A 17,063-nucleotide genomic window follows, 5' to 3' on the forward strand; every position below is an offset into this window, starting at 1 on the left:
GGCCACCATCTCCACTACCCTGTGAGGTACCAAAATGATCCCCACTTAGCAGGGAAGGGACTGAGGCACTGGAAGGTTACCTAATCTGCCAGGATCCCAGAGCTAGACAATGATGGGGCTGAATTCACACCCAGGACATCAGACTTCAGAAGCTGCTCCCAGCGTGGCCTGGGAAAAGATGGAAATGGAAACCACGCGGAGGCCACCCATCCCCAAACCAGATGCCTTCAGCCACTGGGCAACAAAAGCAGCTCTGGGCCTCCGTCCCTTCCCAGCCATTGTGCCAGCTGGGGGGACTTTGGGGGTTCATACAGTAGACTGAGGGGCCCCAGGGGGCGGACACCCAGGTTTCCCTCTGAGTAACTCCCTGCAGATAGAAGCCAAGTCCTAGAGGCCGGCTGGCTGAAATGACCAGTGGGCCCAGTAAGTCCATCCCCAGAGACTGTGTGCACTGAGGGCACAGACCAGCCCGCAGGGGCACATGGATCACCCTCAACGAGGCTGTGTGGACACCCACCTGTCCTCTCGAGGTAGGACAGGACTCATGCCCCTCCTCAACACAGTGCATGGGGCGGGGCGGGGAAGACCCACATTTCATCTCCAATTTGGGGTTTCCACAGGTATAATCTCACTTCCCAGAAGACTTTATTATAGAATTTAAAAATTAAAATTTAGATTTTAAATGAGAGAAAAGGCCTCTCTGTTGAACTGACACATCTTCCTGCTTTCACCCAGTTTCCTTCTCGATGTGTGAAGGTCAGGATTTTGCTGTGGGATCATCTGGGGGGACTGGTAGGGAGCAGGAGTTTGGACAAAGTGGGCCGGGCCGGGTGGTGAGAACTGCAGCCAAGCAGTGGGAGTGGGTCTCGTGATGCTGTCGTCTCGACTCCAAACACGTTTCAGTATTTCCTAACCCAATTTTTTTTTTTAAATGTGAAGGCAAATGATTCATGAGTCATCAAATATCTTTTATTTTGAGCATCAGGCCACACAGTACATCTTGTAAAAGTCCCATGATACCGCGTGCTCAAAGGATTCCTAACGCTTGTGTGGGTCCTCCACGGAGAGGGGTCACTTCTCTCGCAAGGGACACGTCCTCCCTCAGTCACAGACCACACTCCAGTCTTTGGATTTCTCAGGGGACTCGGCTTCTCTTCCAGCCGGGAATCCACCTGAATCAACCTCTGCCCCTCTCGTCCCTGGCCAAGGCTTTCTCTGCCTCGGGGACACAGGCCCTGTGCCAAGGTGGACGGACACGGGGTTGGGACACGGGCGGGTTGGCCTGGGCCGAGCAGGAGGAGGACAAGGGAGGCCACCCTCAGTACTCGATGTTGAAGGGATAGTCCTTGTGATTTCCAGCTCTGAAAAACAGAAGACAAATCCAAAACAGAAACAGAGAAGGATGATTATTTTTGCAGAGAAACATTTTAAAAGACGCAGTTATGGATCTTTAAACTCCCTAATGTATTAAATTTAGTCTTGGGATTCGTCCAGTGGCTCATCCTCAAACAGAAAAGAATCATGAGAAGCTAAAATGTGTATGATAAACACCTACTGAGGAACCAATCATTCAATCTGAGTTTTCTGAAAGGAAGCAAAGGACGAGCCGTATTTACATGGGGAACGTCGCCAGTCGGAGATTCCTGTCCAGGCCTAACATGTCATTCATATCCTCTTCTGATAATTCGAAGTCAAACACCTGGAACCAAAATAAAATGTTCATAGGAAATTCAGTTCAGTGAGCACTTGGCTGGCATATGTTACCTCCAAAGCATTGTGCTAAACCTATGGGGGGGGGGGGCACAAAGACGTAAATGGGACACTTCACGCAACACCCGAAACTTCCCCTACACGTCAGCCTCGGCTCCCGGATGCTCTTGGACTTGGACCATTTGCCCGGGGTTGGCTGAGCCGGGGCCGATTAGGAGCCCTGGAAAACATGGGACATGTATTGCATTGGTGCTGTAGGAGTGAGGGACATACTGTAACCATTAAAAGGTGCAATGAAGAATTCTTCCCATTTCTCAAGAAAAACCCCAAAACAAAAGAACATCTGTTCCACCCACCCCACCAGCTAGGGAGACACTTGGTCGCCGGGACCATTAACTCTATAACACAGTGCCATTTTTATTTCTGTTCCTTCGAAAACAGTATTCTAAGCTGCCCCACCGCCCCAGGTTTAGGATTTTTTATCCTAAAATTGGAGCTTTTCACACAGGTGAGCCAACCCCACCCCACAGCTGAGGAGCCTGGAAAGAAGAGTGCACGGAGTGATTCCATCTGTGCCCGGGAGGGGACAGGTCACTTCGACCCACAGGACACCCCCCGACCCCGACCTCCAGCAGAAGCAGGGACTCAGTGTCAGTGGTTCTGACTGGAGGGAGAGCTGGGGGCCGGGGTGGAGTTTGGGTTAAGGGTGGAAAGTGCATCGTTCTTGGAGGGTCCCTACACATCAAGTGGGGCAGCATGGGGAGCATCACTGAGCAGCGCCGGGACAGGCAGTGCCCTGAGCTCTGGCCATGCCCTGCCCTCTCGTCACCGCTCCTTCCCCTATAACCCTGTCTGCCAGCCCCCAGGCTGGTAAGTGCCTGCCCCGCCCTTGGCGCCTCCTGATGTGGCTGATGCTTCATCCGGCCCCTCTCCACCGCGTCAAAGCCACAGGGGCTGGGCCTGCTTGGGACAGGGTGAGCCCCATAGTGAACACAAGATCCCAAACCCTCTGAGGCCAAAGAGCGGAACACTTTCCTGGAAATTCTCAAGAATCCAAGTCTGGGTGACAGACTTGGGAATCACTATCACGTGCCTCTGGATGTGAAACCGGATCAAAATCTGCAGGAAAAAAAAGTCTAACATCAGACAAAGGGAGACCGCCTGGGGTCAGCTCGGGCGTCTCCCTCACAGTTCGTGTTTGATGGTGCAGTCAAGCCGAAAAGTCAGGGATGGCAGGAGCGTCTATTACAAGCTCTTTTGTTCCAAAGGCCTTTAGAAACGAAACGGGCATTTTCTGAACGGTTTTAGCAGTATGCCTGTGCTGGCTGCTGCTGGAGACGCTCAGAGGACCTTGAGTCCAGTCCGCCAAACAGCTGGACATTAGAGGAAGGAAGAGAGAGAGACGCTCCTTTTCCGTTCCATCAGCTGCGGGGCTGAGGGACACGGCCCGGGGGTTCCACGTGCACAGAACTGCCCGCTGGTCAATTCTGTGACGGGCTGAGATAGGAGCATGGCCCAAACAAGTGGGAACGTGGCGGCCCCCAAGGGGCAGGTGAACACCGGAAAGTGCTAGTCAGTCATCAGCTTGTCCAGGGTAAGCAAGCGCGTCCTCCTCCAGCCCAGTGGGCAGCCCCCACCCACCTGAGCTGAAGACTTGCTGTGCTTCTCTGCGATCCTCTGAATCACAGGGTCCTCCAGCAGGTGCACCCCCTCACTAGAGCCAAGAGCACAGGGCAGGCGGCTGTGAGATCAAACACGTCTGCATCCTTCTTAAAAAGAAAACAAAACTTTCTCCAAAACGGAAAAGCTAGATTTATGTTTTTGTCTGATCACGATACTTGCTCAGTGTGGGAAATGTCAAAGATGCAGAAAAGCTGGTCACCCAACTCCTACCATCTAGAGATGACCCCATAACATTTTGGTGGAGATGGCTAGACATGTGGCTTTTCACGTATAGTTGGTGCTTTTTCTGAGAACCAGCGGGCATCCCCAGGGCATACAAGATCATAGGCTCTCCAGGGTCTGGCGGGCCCCTATCACATTTAAAGGCTCTCTGACTTCTGAGCTCTTCTTGTAGGCCCTAGAACAACGCCTACAGCACCATAATAAATAATGGTTGATGAGGATGATAACTTCAGAAGAGTTCACCTCAAATACCAAGACAAGTTGAGACTGTGAACAGGCGGGACCTAACGTGCAGAGGATTTGAAGGCCAGCACAGAAGCTCTATCCCTCAACGTGTGTCCTGCAGAGGACAGGCCCCAGTCACTCCGGAGAGCCACTTATTCAGCAAATGTTTATTAAGCATTTACCACATTCAAACACTGGGCTAGAAACAGGCTTCGGCGTCTCCTGAAGGAACCAGCAGAACCCACTCCATTCTGGCCTGGGCCCAGGATCTCAGGGGGCTGCCCTCCCCCCGGATGGCTCCCACCACCCCAAGCTCAGCTGCCGAATATGACCCAGCTTTCTAGGAACTCCTGAGCTACCAAGCTCTGACACACATGCTCTATTTCACACAGGAAACACACAGGTAATAACAGTCAAGTAATCTCTGCCTTTTCTGGGCCCCTGATACGTCCCAGGCACTGAGCTGGGGGCTGGGCAGAAAGTCATGAATTAGGTGAAGTCCCTGCACTCAAGGAGCTCTGACAAGGGGAAGAGACTGAGAAGAAAATAATGAGAAGACAGTGTGACAAGGGCTGTGGACAAAACATGAATAAGGGGAGTCAGGTGGGCTTCCTGGAGGAGGTGATGCTGAATCATGCCTTTCGTCAGAAACTGGAGTTAGCTAGGTTAAAAAAAATACTACTACCAACAAAATCTCGAGGTAAAGAGGACAGTATATGCACCGAGACCAGAGAGAACATGTTCCATTCCAGGAACCTCGCGTAGTTTCCAACAGTACCAGTGTGTCTGCAGGAAGAAACGAGGCCAGAAGTAGGCAGAGGCCAGAACAGTCAGGACTCCTAGGCCATGCCGAGAAGGGAAGGAGTTTTAAGCAGGAAAGTGACACAATCATACTGAGACAGCGCCCTTCAGCTACCGTGTGGACAATGGATTGGAACCGGGCAGATCCAGCAGGAGTTAAGAGGCGGCTATCACAGCCTGAGAGAATTCTGATTTAAGGAAGGTGGCAATGGAGAGAACAGAGACCAGGAGACAGACTCCACGTTCTCTGGCAGCGCCAGCAGTGGATGTGCGGATGGACTGGACTGGGGGCGTTGGGAAGGTGTGACTTCCACCTTTCTGGCCGAGGCGGCTGAGTGGGTGGTGGCTCCTCTGCCGATGTAGGGAGCACAGTACACAGTTCAGTTTCTGGGGAAAGTTCACATGTGGAGGTGGAATCCACAGAGATCGAGCTGTCTGCACAGCATCCCGATAGAGAAGTCTGGTGGAGGACTAGATGTCGTCAGGAGCTCGGCGAAGAGGTCGCTCCCAGCTGGTTATGTCTCTAAAAGGGTCACTGCCCTTCTCAAGGCAGCCCCTCAAAGTGACTCGCCTCTGGCTCCCAGTGCCACCTCCCTCCCTCAGCCCACTGGGCCCGGGGTGGCGACAGTGCCCCCTGCAGGGAGCCTGCGCTCTCTCCACACCCTGCCCACACCCTCATTAAGCCCTCCACTAACTAACCACGTTAAATTGGAGGGTGCGTCTATTTCCTGCTAGGGCCTCAACTGGCAACCACTGGGCATCCCTACCTGGAGCCACCGAGGGGCAGGTAAGCAGTCACGGACACACCTCTGGATTGGCAAAAACTGATGAGATTCTTCTGCGTAAGATACGGGTGGCACTCGATCTACAAAGAGAATCGCAGCTTACCAGAGGAGACTGTCTCCTAGCACCCCTGAGAAGAGGGCCTCCCTTCATGTCTGGGCTCCGCTGCTGATGAGCTACGTGAGCCCCTCGGGGCCTGAGGGCCTAGGCCGGTGACGTGAAACGGCTGGACTAAGTGACGGCTGAGATGCCGGCCTGCTGTAACCAGGCTTGAGGAACACTTACGTCATCTGGACGCTGGCGCAGCACCCGCTCGGTGAGGTCCCCCAGCCCCGCCCCCTCACCTCCTCTGCAGCACCAGCTCTGTCTGACATCTCATGTGTGGCAGTTACTTGCTATTTTCTATCTGCTGCCACTAGGATGGGAGCTCCTGAAGCAGGGCTTTTGGTCTGATCTTGTCTTGTTCACAGACGTCTCCCCAACATCTAGAAGAAGCCAGCCTTCCAGAAGTTACTCAGTAAATACTTGTCAAGTGAATGAACGAAGCTGGGAGTTGCTTGTGACAAACACACGCTACAGGCAACGCCAACCCAACAGGCCTTAGAGAAAGGTCTCTCCCCATTCACCTGTCACCTGCCTCACTGCTCCCTAAGTCACGATTTGGGACAGACACGAGGGAAAAAGGCCTCCTTCACATGCTCCGCTCCTGCTTGCATTTCCAGTCCAGCCGTGTGGAGATAACAGCTGAACAGCCAGCTCCAGCCGTGAAAGCCGCGCGGCTGCTCACAAACTCACCTGGTTGGTCACCGGCTTGAACCTCAGGTTGGGTTTGTTCAACAGCCTCTCAAGCTGCTCGTGGTTGAAGTTGGACACCCCAATGGCTCTCACCAGCCCTGCATCCACCAGCTCCTCCATGGCCTGAAGAGAACTAGGAATTACTTGGGCGTATGGGCTCTGTCTACTCCACTGACAATCCACGTCGCACAGTAGTCTTAAACTGGCTACCCCCACTATTTTTAAATCTTTCACATGAGGCTTCATCGGCATTTCTGCACTCGAGGTCTCCTCCCAGCTCCATCACTTGGTAGCTGGGGCACCTTGGGCATATGACATGACCTCGCTAAGCCTCGATGTCCTCATCAGCAAGACGGGGACGACCTTGTCCAGGCCCCAGGGTCAGTTCTAGGATTCCATCAAATGATACACACAGAGCATTAGCTCAGGGCGGGATCTAGCAAACACTCAACACACTCCAGCTGCTGCTACTGCTAGTATTCTGAGTAACTGCGGATATGGGGTTTGCAAAGATGTCCAGTGCAGCTTTCTTTGCTCACTTCTCCTTCTACCCTAGAGTATAACCTTCTTAAGCACCATGATGCATCAGCACTCTCCTAGTCCACCCTCCAGTTAACATTTTAAGGGACTCAAGGGCAGAGCCAGCCAAAGCTTTGCGCTGGTCACAGATCAGCGAGATGGATTGGCCTTCAGCTTCAGAAAGAGCGTGGCTCGAGGCCAGGGTAAGTGACAGTGACAAGTCTCGAGTGGGTGCGGGGCTGGTGACCAAGTCATTGTGCATCAGTTACTGCCTCAAAGCTGCAACAATCACTGGGGACCTCAATCGTGCCACACAAAAGCCCCGAGTTTAACCCAAATCTTTAGGAGAGGCAACATAGTGTGACAGAAAGGGTTGGCCCCTGACACTGGTCCTGACATCTCAGACACCTCTGGAGTCTCTGCTTTGCTGGGAGGAGAGGCCAGCCTGGCCTGGTACTCCTCCCTGTCTGTGCTCCCCTCCTCGCCCTGCCTGGAGGACCTCCGCATTCCCCGGGCTGCACCCATCAATCTCACACAAATGGCTCCAGAATCTCATCTTCTGAAACTCAGCAAGTCCCGATTTGAACTCGCTTTCTTCCTGTGTCCCACCCTTGCCGTCCTCTACCCTTGTGTTGTTTGCAAGACTGCACACACCTGGTCGCCTGCGCTAGAAGCCGGGGTCGGCAGGAATCCACCTGTCCTCCTCCCACCCCCTCACTTCACTGCCACGCATCTCACACCCATCACCTCCCCTGACTCCCGCTTTACTTCAGGCCTCATCGCTTTTCGTCCGGACTCTGGCAGCAGGCTTGAAACGCAGTGACCCTCCCTCCAGGCTTCTCCCAGCCCCACCCCAAACTTCACCACGCTGCCAGAGTTGTCGTTCTGAAATGTTTACAAAAGAGCTGAAAGGAATCATAAAATATTAGTAGTGGTTACCACTGGGTAATGGAAAAATGGATTTTTAAATTTTTTTTATACCCTTCTATAGTTTCTGTAATGACCATGTGATATTTTTTAACCAAAAAAAATAAACATTTGAGAATAAAAAAGAGGTCTGAATTAGCTATCCCTAAAATAAATGTTTCAAAGATGAAACAAACGAAAGTAAGGAAACCAGACAGCCGTCTGTCGTCTCAGGTCCTCAGCCAGGTGTCCGTTTCCGCTTCAGACTGCACACCTGTGTCTCGAGGAGACAACCCAGTGTGTCTCTGAAACAACAAGCTCAGGATCTCACGGCTCAGCTCACCTCCCACGTGTCCAGGAAGTCCGTGTCGCTGGGTATAACCATGCCTTCTTGGTCCAAGGGCAACTCGTTTCTCCCAGACTGTGAGAACCAGAAGAAAAGAGCTTACTGGGGGCTTGTGGTCACCTGTGAAGAGGAGACGGGGTGGTGGGAGAATCCGGATGTAGGGGAGATGCTGGAGGTGGATCAGCAAGTCCGGGTCAGAGCCATGGCCCTCACACTAAGCTGAGTGCCTTCCCTTCTCCAGGGATGGTGTCACCTGTACAAGACCAAGGGCTGGGTGGACTGGATGGTCAGCAAAGTTCCCGCCAGCCTCGACGTTCACTGCCCACCTTGCACGGACAGGAAAGGGAGACCCTGAACCCTCGCCTGTTACCAGAAAAGCATTTAGCAATTTCAGGTAAAGAATGGGGAAAAGGGTCTTCCTTCACGTCTTAGGAGCCCCCTCCATCAACCTTCTCCCAAGCCCACTATTGGGATCTTCTTTTCTTACAATTCTCATCACAGTGACAGAGAATGGAGAATTAATACAAAGTGCCCGGGAGAGTTGGGCAGAGGGACGGCGTGAAAGGGGGACTGAAGTCATCCCTCAGAGCACCTGCAGGTACCGCTTCGCAATCTGCCTTCCTCGCCCACGCACGGCTCCGTGTAGCATGTCACAGGGGATGGGGGACGACACATGTTTACTTAACGACACCTACTCCTTAGCTCGAGCAGCAGTGGGGAGAATGTCTAAAACTGCGGGCTGATCCACATCTTAGGGGGATTGTTCATGATAAACCGAAGCAACTGTCTGGCTTCAAATCTGCCTCCCATGTGGACATGATATTTCTCTCTGCCTCTGCACAAACACCCTCCTGACCTCGCTCCCAACCAGCAGACAGCACAGCAGGTCCACCGGTTCCCACCTGGCGGAAGACGCACTGTCTACACTGCATGAGAATAAGGCCCAAGGAGTCTCAATATTTCTGCATGATGTTTGGATTCCCCTTCTAAGCATTTATGCTTTATTTTGTTAACTCTCAATTTCTCATAAATGGAATTCTATTTGGTAATAGGTTGAGTGATCTGAGGGCTCTTCCTTTTCTATCCCCCAGGCATCTGCCAGAAGATGCGGGCCTGGCAGAGTAACGGGCATCTGACCTGAGCACCTGCTTCTGGGCCCCGATAATCTTACTCAACCTTTCTGCGCCTCAGTTTCATCATCTGTACGTTGGGGATATTAACAGTTCCCACTTTAGAGAACCATCATAAGGACTGAATGAGTTCACATGTGTAAAGTGCCTAAAACAGGACCTGGTTCATCGTTAAGATAACACTAAGAGCTGACAGTAAGTGCGACCCAGCTGTTATCATTATTTTAAGCATTATTCTCTGAGTGCACTGGATTTCAAGGATACAGAAATAATTTCTGAACCATTCTCTCTTGTTCTGCTCCCTGGGTGTCTCTGTTCTCTATGGATGTGCCGGATGCACAGTGCCACATCCTTTTGTGACGCTAAATACAAAGCCTTCACGGAGAGCTGCGCCAGAATGAAGCAGGTTCTGTTGGTGTACCAGTAGATCCTCTGACAGGTGCACCCACGGGAGGTGCCCAAGGGGCACTCACCCACTCCGACGTGGGACGAATCCTCCCCAGGACTGCCATGCTCCCCGATGCCACCTGTGTGACTGTGTCCTCAGCCAGAGAGGCTGTCATCTCAGTCTGGGGCAGGTGTGCAGGGACATCCTGGCCAAGACCAACATGAGACTGAGGCCAGGAAGCTGCTGAGCAGGGTTTAGAGAGAAAGGGGATGTGCGGAGCAATCAAGTAAAGAGAATAAAACCAAGTCGAGAAATCATCCACTGCCAGGTCGAGTGGACCTGCTGCCAGTGAACAAGCAAATGTCTCCCAGATGGCGAAGGAGCAGCCACTGCCCAAAGAGAACAGGCCCAACAAGGAAAGACGGAGCCAAGGAATTCACTTAGCCTGGGAGGTGACACGGCAGCCGCTCGGAGCAGCAGTATTTCCCGTCTCATATCTGCTCTCACCTGAAGACCTCTAGGCAAACCACTGCTCTCTCTGCTTGGAGAAGAAATGACTGGTTTGGAACAAAGAACCACAGTGTGTCAGAACTGTGGGGGCCTCAGAGGTCCCCATGTCCAAGCCTGCCCTGAGCTGAGGTCCAGAGATAACTGAATGTGTGTGTGAGGCCGACGCAGCCCGAGAACCCACACACCCTGGCTGCTGGCCCAAGCTCGTCCCACAACCAGATGGGGTGTGACTGGGAAAGGAGGCGCTGCCAGCAGGGTATCTCACCATCTCCCGAACGGTACCTGGAAACCCATCGGCCAGTGCATGAGGTAGAGGTCCAAGTAGCTCAGCTTCAAGGCCCTGAGACTCCGGGTGCATGCTGCTTCCACCAGGGACTTCTCATGGCAGGTGCACCAGAGCTAAGAGGAGAGGGAGCAAGCACTGACACACGGGGCCACAGAGCCAGTGTCAACACGACATCTGCCACTGGGGCCCACAAGTCTGGGATCCGGAGGAGGAACAGCCTCCAAGACTACATGGAACAGATACACTAGAGCAATGGCATCATCCTCAGAGGGTTCCGGGACCCCTCAGGGAGGGATCTCCAAAGCTGGGCTCCTTTGGGCTGATTGCTCCAAAGGGGAGTTGGAGACCCCGTGAAATATTTGACAGGAGGGCCGTCTGGTGGTTTGGATCCACTGGGAGCCCCACCCAAAAAACAATGCCTGCGGGCAGAAAGGATATGAGGAAAAGTCAGAAGAATTTCTACATCGTGTTTCTCACTTAAATGCACTCTATGTTAAAGGTCCTCTGCTCCTAAGGCCTCACAATCGTGCAGGATAAGAAGTTAGAGAAGTTAACATACACCGCCTTATCCTTGTTAGACATCTCCATCCACTCCCTCTTTAAGGAGAAAATCTGTCATTTGCTTTTCCCCTCATTTAGTATTAACTGTGACAGAAACTAATCTGAAGGCCTATCACAGCAAGAAGAAAAAACAAAAATAAATAAGTAAAAGAAAGACAATTAGAAGATGTAAAAACAAACTACAAACCCAGTGTATTAACAAAAGTGAGAAAAACTGCAAGTAAATACATCACAGTGTAAACAACAGTATTCTCCGGATGGGGAGGATATAAGTGATTTATTTTTTTTAATTGTATTTCCCTGACTTTTGCAAACTTCAAGCACACTGAGCACACACTTCCACTGCTGGCTGTGATGCACTCAGGAGCAACCCATCCCCAGACTGGCGGCCAGACTTAGGAATCTCCAGTCACCCATCTCCCCTACCTCGACAGTCAGAAGGGATTCCCGCTCCTCTGCCACGTTCACAGCCAGGCCTCTCCACTACCAGCCCTGCACTCTAGCTTTAGACAGCACTGAGGAGTTACAGAAATTATCTATTTTTTTTTTTTTCCGTTTAAAGATTGGCCCTGAGCTGACATCTGCTGCCAATCTTTTTGTGTTTCTTCTCCCCAAAGCCCCCCAGCACATAGCTGTATATTCTAGTCGTAGGTTCTTCTAGCTCTGCTATGTGGGACCCACCTCAGAGTGGCCTGATGAGCAGTGCTAGCTCTGCGCTCAGGATCTAACCAGTGAAACCCTGGGCCGTGGAAGCAGAGTGCGCGAACTTAACCACTTGGCCACGGAGCAGCCCCCAGAAATTATCTTAAAGTAATACAGAAAAGCAAATCTATGACAGAAACAACAGTGAATCTTGCAATTATAGAAATTTAAATCACTCGGGAGACTACTGAGATCCAGAGTCTCGTTTTACATGACGAAGCTTGGCCCCTGAGCCATCCAGTGACTGACCCAGTCTCTCACAGCCCGTGACCTACAGCTGGAATGTGAACCCATGACTCCTGGCCTAACATTCTGCTTTAAAGTCAAAAGCAAAGGAATTCTTTAATTCTCCACTATCTCAGCCGGCATTTCCTATAGGGCCCGCCTCCTAACTGGCCTTTACAGCCACTCTTCTTCTCTATCGTTTCCCACTGTGCTAGTTCAGGCTGTCATCATCTCTCACCACACTGCCGTTAATGTCTCCTGCCTCCTGTTCAAATGCATGCTTCTTTCAGCTGCTACAATCTCCTGCCTACAATACAAGTCTCGCTTATACAGAATATAAGTCCCCTATTTAATAACCTCCAACGGTGCTCCTCTCTCTATGCGAAAAGACTAAGCTCCTTAGATGGCATCCAGGCCTTCCATGATCTGGCCGGTCCACTCCGCCAGCCTCGCTTCTCATTGCTCTCTGCTGCCTAACAGTTTTCGATCCAGGAACGCCAAGCTTCTTCTAGGCCCCTGAACCAACTGCGCTGTGCGTGCCTTGTGCCTTTGCTCGAGCCGTCCCCTCTGCTTGTCACGCTGTCTCCGACACCTTCACCTGCACCACTCCCAGCACATGCATGAAGCTACAGACGTCCTTGTCAGGTCTGGTCCAAGTACGAATGGAGTCATCAGCTCCTCTGAGGAGACCAGAGAGCCTCCATGCGCTGTTTCAGCGACCTGCTACCCAAGCCCCGAGTAGTCCACGGGCATTCCTACCTTACTGACAATGAACAGGTCCTCCCGCTTTACCACGCCCTCCTTGACCTTGAGCTGGATCCCCACTCCAATCTCAGTCTCGTTGTGGTAGAAGGAGGCGCAGTCGAAGTGTCGGTAGCCGGCGTCAATGGCCACCTTCACGGCATTCGTCACGTCCCCCGGAGCCTCCTGCCACATGAACAAGACAGAAGTCACTCAATTTCTCCTTCTCTTTCTAGAATGTAGAGTCAACGATACACAAAAAATGAAGTCATTGAGTCGGTACTGCTGTCAGTCAGTCCTAACATTGGGGCAAGTCAGAGTCAGACAGGATTTATAGATAATCTAAGTTCCAACTCCTTTACTTACTTGGGGAAAACACCACAGGTATTTTTCGTGCCTGCAAGTAACCGAGCTAGAGGCTATGCTTCCTGAACGAACGAAGGAATCAATAAGCGCAGGATGAATAATAATAACAACTGAGACACAAGGAGGTAGAGACTCACCTCCACCCACAAAGACCACAAGTCCAAGTGTAAAGGTCAAGCGGTGTGTCCTCTCACAAAGATAATCCATCACACAGAGCATCTGCCCAAACCCACAGGCACAGTGTGGGTTCCATCGGGAAAGCGGAAGTTCAGAGAAGAAGCAGCTCCCTGTAGACATGGTGCTCAAGCAACAAGGGCTGGAACTAGAGGGAAAAGCATGGCAAAGGCTCACGACACCATGTGACCGAACACTCCCAGAGGGTGTCATAGCTCACAAAGCACTTTCACACTTGAACTGCACAGGGAGCCCATGAGATGTAACAGTATAATGATCTTGATTTATTAAGCAACAGATTCAGAACGGTTGAAAGCTAATGAACCAAGTATCCATCTTAAATTAGAAAAAGAACCACCAAGAAATGAGAAGGAAAGAGAAAATGAAAATAAGAATGAGGGCCCCTGGGGCTGGCTCTGTGGCCGAGTGGTTAAGTTCGCATGCTCCACTGTGGCGGTCCAGGGTTCAGATCCTGGGCGTAGACATGCCACCGCTCGCCAGGCCACATTGAGGCGGCGTCCCACATCCCACAACTGGAAGGACCTGCAACTAGGATATACAACTATGTACAGGGGGAGTTTGGGGAGATAAAGCAGAAAAAAAAAAAAAAAGAACGAGGGCCCGGCCCTGTGGCCTAGTGGTTCAGTTTGGCACGCTTTGCTTCGGCAGCCCTGGGTTTGCCGGTTCAGATCTTGGGCACAGATCTACACCACTTGTCAGCCATGCTGTGACAATGACCTACAAACAAAGTAGAGGAAGAGGGGCCAGCCCTGTGGCTGAATATTTAAGTTCACGTGCTCCGCTTCAGCAGCCCAGGGTTTCACCAGTTTGGATCCTGGGCACAGACATGGCACCGCTCATCAGGCCATGCTGAGGTGGCGTCCCACATAGCACAACCAGAGGCATTCACAGCTAGGATATACAACTATGTACTGCAGGGCTTTGGGGAGAAGAAAAAAAAAAGATCAGCCACAGTTGTTAGCTCAGGTGCCAATCTTTGGGAAAAAAAAAATTTCATTTAAAATAATTATTAAAAAAAAAAAGGAGAGGAAGACTGGCACAGATGTTAGTTCAGGGCGAATAGTCCTCACAAAAAAATAAATAAATAAGAATGAACATCAAATAAAGATATGCTAGAGAAAATCAACAAAGCCAGAGTTCACTTCTTTGAAAAACCTTAATAAAGTAGACAAACTTCTGACAAGACTGAGAAGACCTTTTTTCCTTTTCATGACATGAATGAAAACCAGCACATAAAGGTAAGAGATTTAAAATCTAAGAAAATATTATCAATAACTATAAGCCAACAATTTAGAAAAATGAAACAAAGTGAAAAAATTCATAGCAAAGCTTAAGAAGAAATAAAAGCTGAACTGTCCTATAATTATTTAAAAAGTGAAGCGATTAGTTAAACACACACACAGTTCTATAAAACTTTCAAGAAAGAAATCATCCCAATTTAACATAAAACCTTTCAGAGAAAACAAAGAGAGGAAATACTCCCAACTCCTTCTACCAAGCCAGCATAACCCTGAAATCGAAAGCAGACAAAAATATTGAAAGGAAAGTTACACATTCATTTCACTTATGAATATAATTGTAAAACTCCTAAGTAAAATAATAACAAATTGGATGCAATAATACATATGGAAAAATAATATACCCACCCACATTGAGTTATCTTGGATAGCCAAGGATGGCGTGATATTAGAAAATCCACAATAATTCACCACATTAGTAGATTAAAAGAGAAAAAAAATTAAAAAACAAGAAAATCATCTCAATCGCTGTTGGCTAAGATTCAACACCCATTCATGATTTAAACTCTCAATAAATTAGGAAAGAAGGAAACTCTTTAACCTGATAAAGAATATCCATGTTTAAAACAACAGCAATGACAAAATCAAGAATAAAAACAAACAAACCAAAAGACCTAGGGCAAACATCATCCTAATCCTGGACACAGCAGAAGCATTCCCTTTAAAATCAGGAACAAAGCAAGAAGGGCCCCTGCAGTGGAGGTCCTAGCCAGAACAAGCAGCTCAGAAAAAGCAATCTGAGACTTCAGGATTGGAAAAAAGGAAATGAAACTATCATTACTTGCAGATGCATAAGATCATGTATGTAGAAAACCCAAAAGCATCTATAGGCAAGTTAAAACAATAGTATCGTTTAGCAAAGTGGCTGGAAATTTGATGAGCATACCAAAGACGACTGTTTTTCTATGCACCAACAGCAAACAAGTTGAAAACATAATTTCAGAGAAGTGTCACTTCCAATAGCATAACAGACCATCAAGCACCCAGGAATACATCCAACAAACGAAGTAGGTGTTCTCTAGAGGAAAAACCATATGAAGAGATAATTAGTGACGGAATATATTTAGGACAATTTATTAACAGAGAAATATACCATGCTTGTAGAAAGACAGATTTAATGTCATAAAGATGTCAATTCCCCAAGTTGACCTATAGATTTAACGTGATTCTACAGGCCCAGTCAGAGCTCCATCTCCACCTCTCAAATCTGGGCGGTCCTTGTGTTTTCCTTGGACCAAGAGAATGCAGCAGAGGGGCGGGTTCGAAACTCAGGCCTCAGGACGCCTCGCGCGCTCCACCTAGTCCCCCTTGCTCTCTTCTGCCTCGGCCGTTACCATGGGAATATTCCCAGACCAGCCTGCTTGAGGAGAAGAGGCAAGTGCAGGCAAGCGGGGGAGTAGCCACAACGGTCCCAAGTGACACCTGACAAACCCCAGACGTGTGAGAGAGTCGGGCCAAGACCCACACAGCTGCCCAGCTGACAGCCTAGTGCAGGGGTAACGAACCACACGGTGTTGTAAAGCCACCAAGTTTTTGTGGTTGGTTGTTGATGTAGCTATCTCTTGGGCAAGAGACAGCTAATGGTAGATTTGTGATGTGACATCATCCAAAGTAACTAAATAAAACAAGCCTTTGCATGGATCAGGGAAGGGTGATCGCAATTAATCCAATTCTATGCACCTGAGGTCTAACAATAACCACAAATGAACATCTCAGCCCCTTCAGAACAGTTCTCACAGCTTTTCCTTACCCTGTGTACAAGAACACAGGTGTGGACTCGCACACTGAGCTGTGTGCAGACAACACAGCAGACAAAGGACAGAATTAAAGTTAGGCAAGAAATTCAAAACACTTAAACCCACCCAGTGTTTACGGAACAGCTGCCTACTGTATGTCTTTGGCTAGATGCTGAGAACCACAAGGAATAAAATTACATCCTTGGCCTCTAACAGTTGATAAGTGGATAGAAGAAATAACTGAAATAATAATTGGATGAGCAGGGGTTGGTCATTCTAATTCCTACTCATCCAATAACCTCCTAAGTGACTTCTTAAATGAACATCTTTTTATTAAAGACTAAGTTAAGGGGCTGGCCCCATGGCCAAGTGGTTAAGTTCACGTGCTGCACTGCAGGCGGCCCAATGTTTTGTTGGTTCGAATCCTGGGCACGGACATGGCACTGCCCATCAAACCACGCTGAGGCAGCGTCCCACATGCCACAACTAGAAGGACCCACAATGAAGAATACACAACTATGTACTGGGGGGCTTTGGGGAGAAAAAGGAAAACAATAAAATCTTTAAAAAAGAAGACTAAATTAAAAAAAAAAAGCACATTTGAAAGGCTTTTTAGTTAGTGCTATGTCTTAATCGCTGACAAGAATTAGAAAGTCCCAAGCAGAGAAAGTTCCAGCGTGATCTCACTATCGTGTTTTTGCACAGGGAAGGAGATAAAGTTTCAAAGTTCCTTTTTTACAACCCAGTTGGCAATGTCAGCGCTTCCTTATCCTTTCAATCCAGATAACATTTTCTCATCTTCCAGGCTGGCTGCTGTTCTGATCTAGTTAGGTGACTGTCAATCTTTCTGCCCTTACCCAAGCCTCACAACCTTTTCTTCCTGGCTTTCCCAAACATTCTTTCTGAATAATTATGATTTGGCCTTGTGGGGACCT

At 49.6% G+C, this 17,063-nt stretch overlaps 1 protein-coding gene across 17 annotated transcripts in view; it reads right to left on the reverse strand.

Moving 5' to 3' along the window:
- Positions 1-947: 947 nt before the first annotated feature.
- The window catches only part of AKR1E2 (aldo-keto reductase family 1 member E2), a 36,129-nt gene continuing 20,013 nt past the window's right edge, over positions 948-17,063 (reverse strand). For 7 of the 17 annotated variants that reach the window (XM_070500892.1, XM_070500891.1, XM_070500893.1 and 4 more), the window contains 10 exons: positions 15,279-15,410; positions 12,552-12,719; positions 10,301-10,417; positions 7,988-8,065; positions 6,220-6,342; positions 5,409-5,506; positions 3,352-3,424; positions 2,745-2,829; positions 1,617-1,698; positions 948-1,361 (listed from right to left, as the gene is read on the reverse strand). In XM_070500892.1, the coding sequence (XP_070356993.1) occupies positions 1,319-1,361; positions 1,617-1,698; positions 2,745-2,829; positions 3,352-3,424; positions 5,409-5,506; positions 6,220-6,342; positions 7,988-8,065; positions 10,301-10,417; positions 12,552-12,719; positions 15,279-15,410 (999 nt within the window). In that variant the 3' untranslated portion in view covers positions 948-1,318. Of the gene's footprint in view, positions 1,362-1,555; positions 1,700-2,744; positions 2,830-3,351; positions 3,425-5,408; positions 5,507-6,219; positions 6,343-7,987; positions 8,066-10,300; positions 10,418-12,551; positions 12,720-15,278; positions 15,411-17,063 lie in introns of all 17 variants that reach the window. The other 10 variants (XM_070500899.1, XM_070500898.1, XM_044761941.2 and 7 more) reach the window with 6 other exon arrangements.

The sequence above is a fragment of the Equus asinus genome, chromosome 29 (assembly GCF_041296235.1).
Source record: "Equus asinus isolate D_3611 breed Donkey chromosome 29, EquAss-T2T_v2, whole genome shotgun sequence".
Taxonomy (NCBI): domain Eukaryota; kingdom Metazoa; phylum Chordata; class Mammalia; order Perissodactyla; family Equidae; genus Equus; species Equus asinus.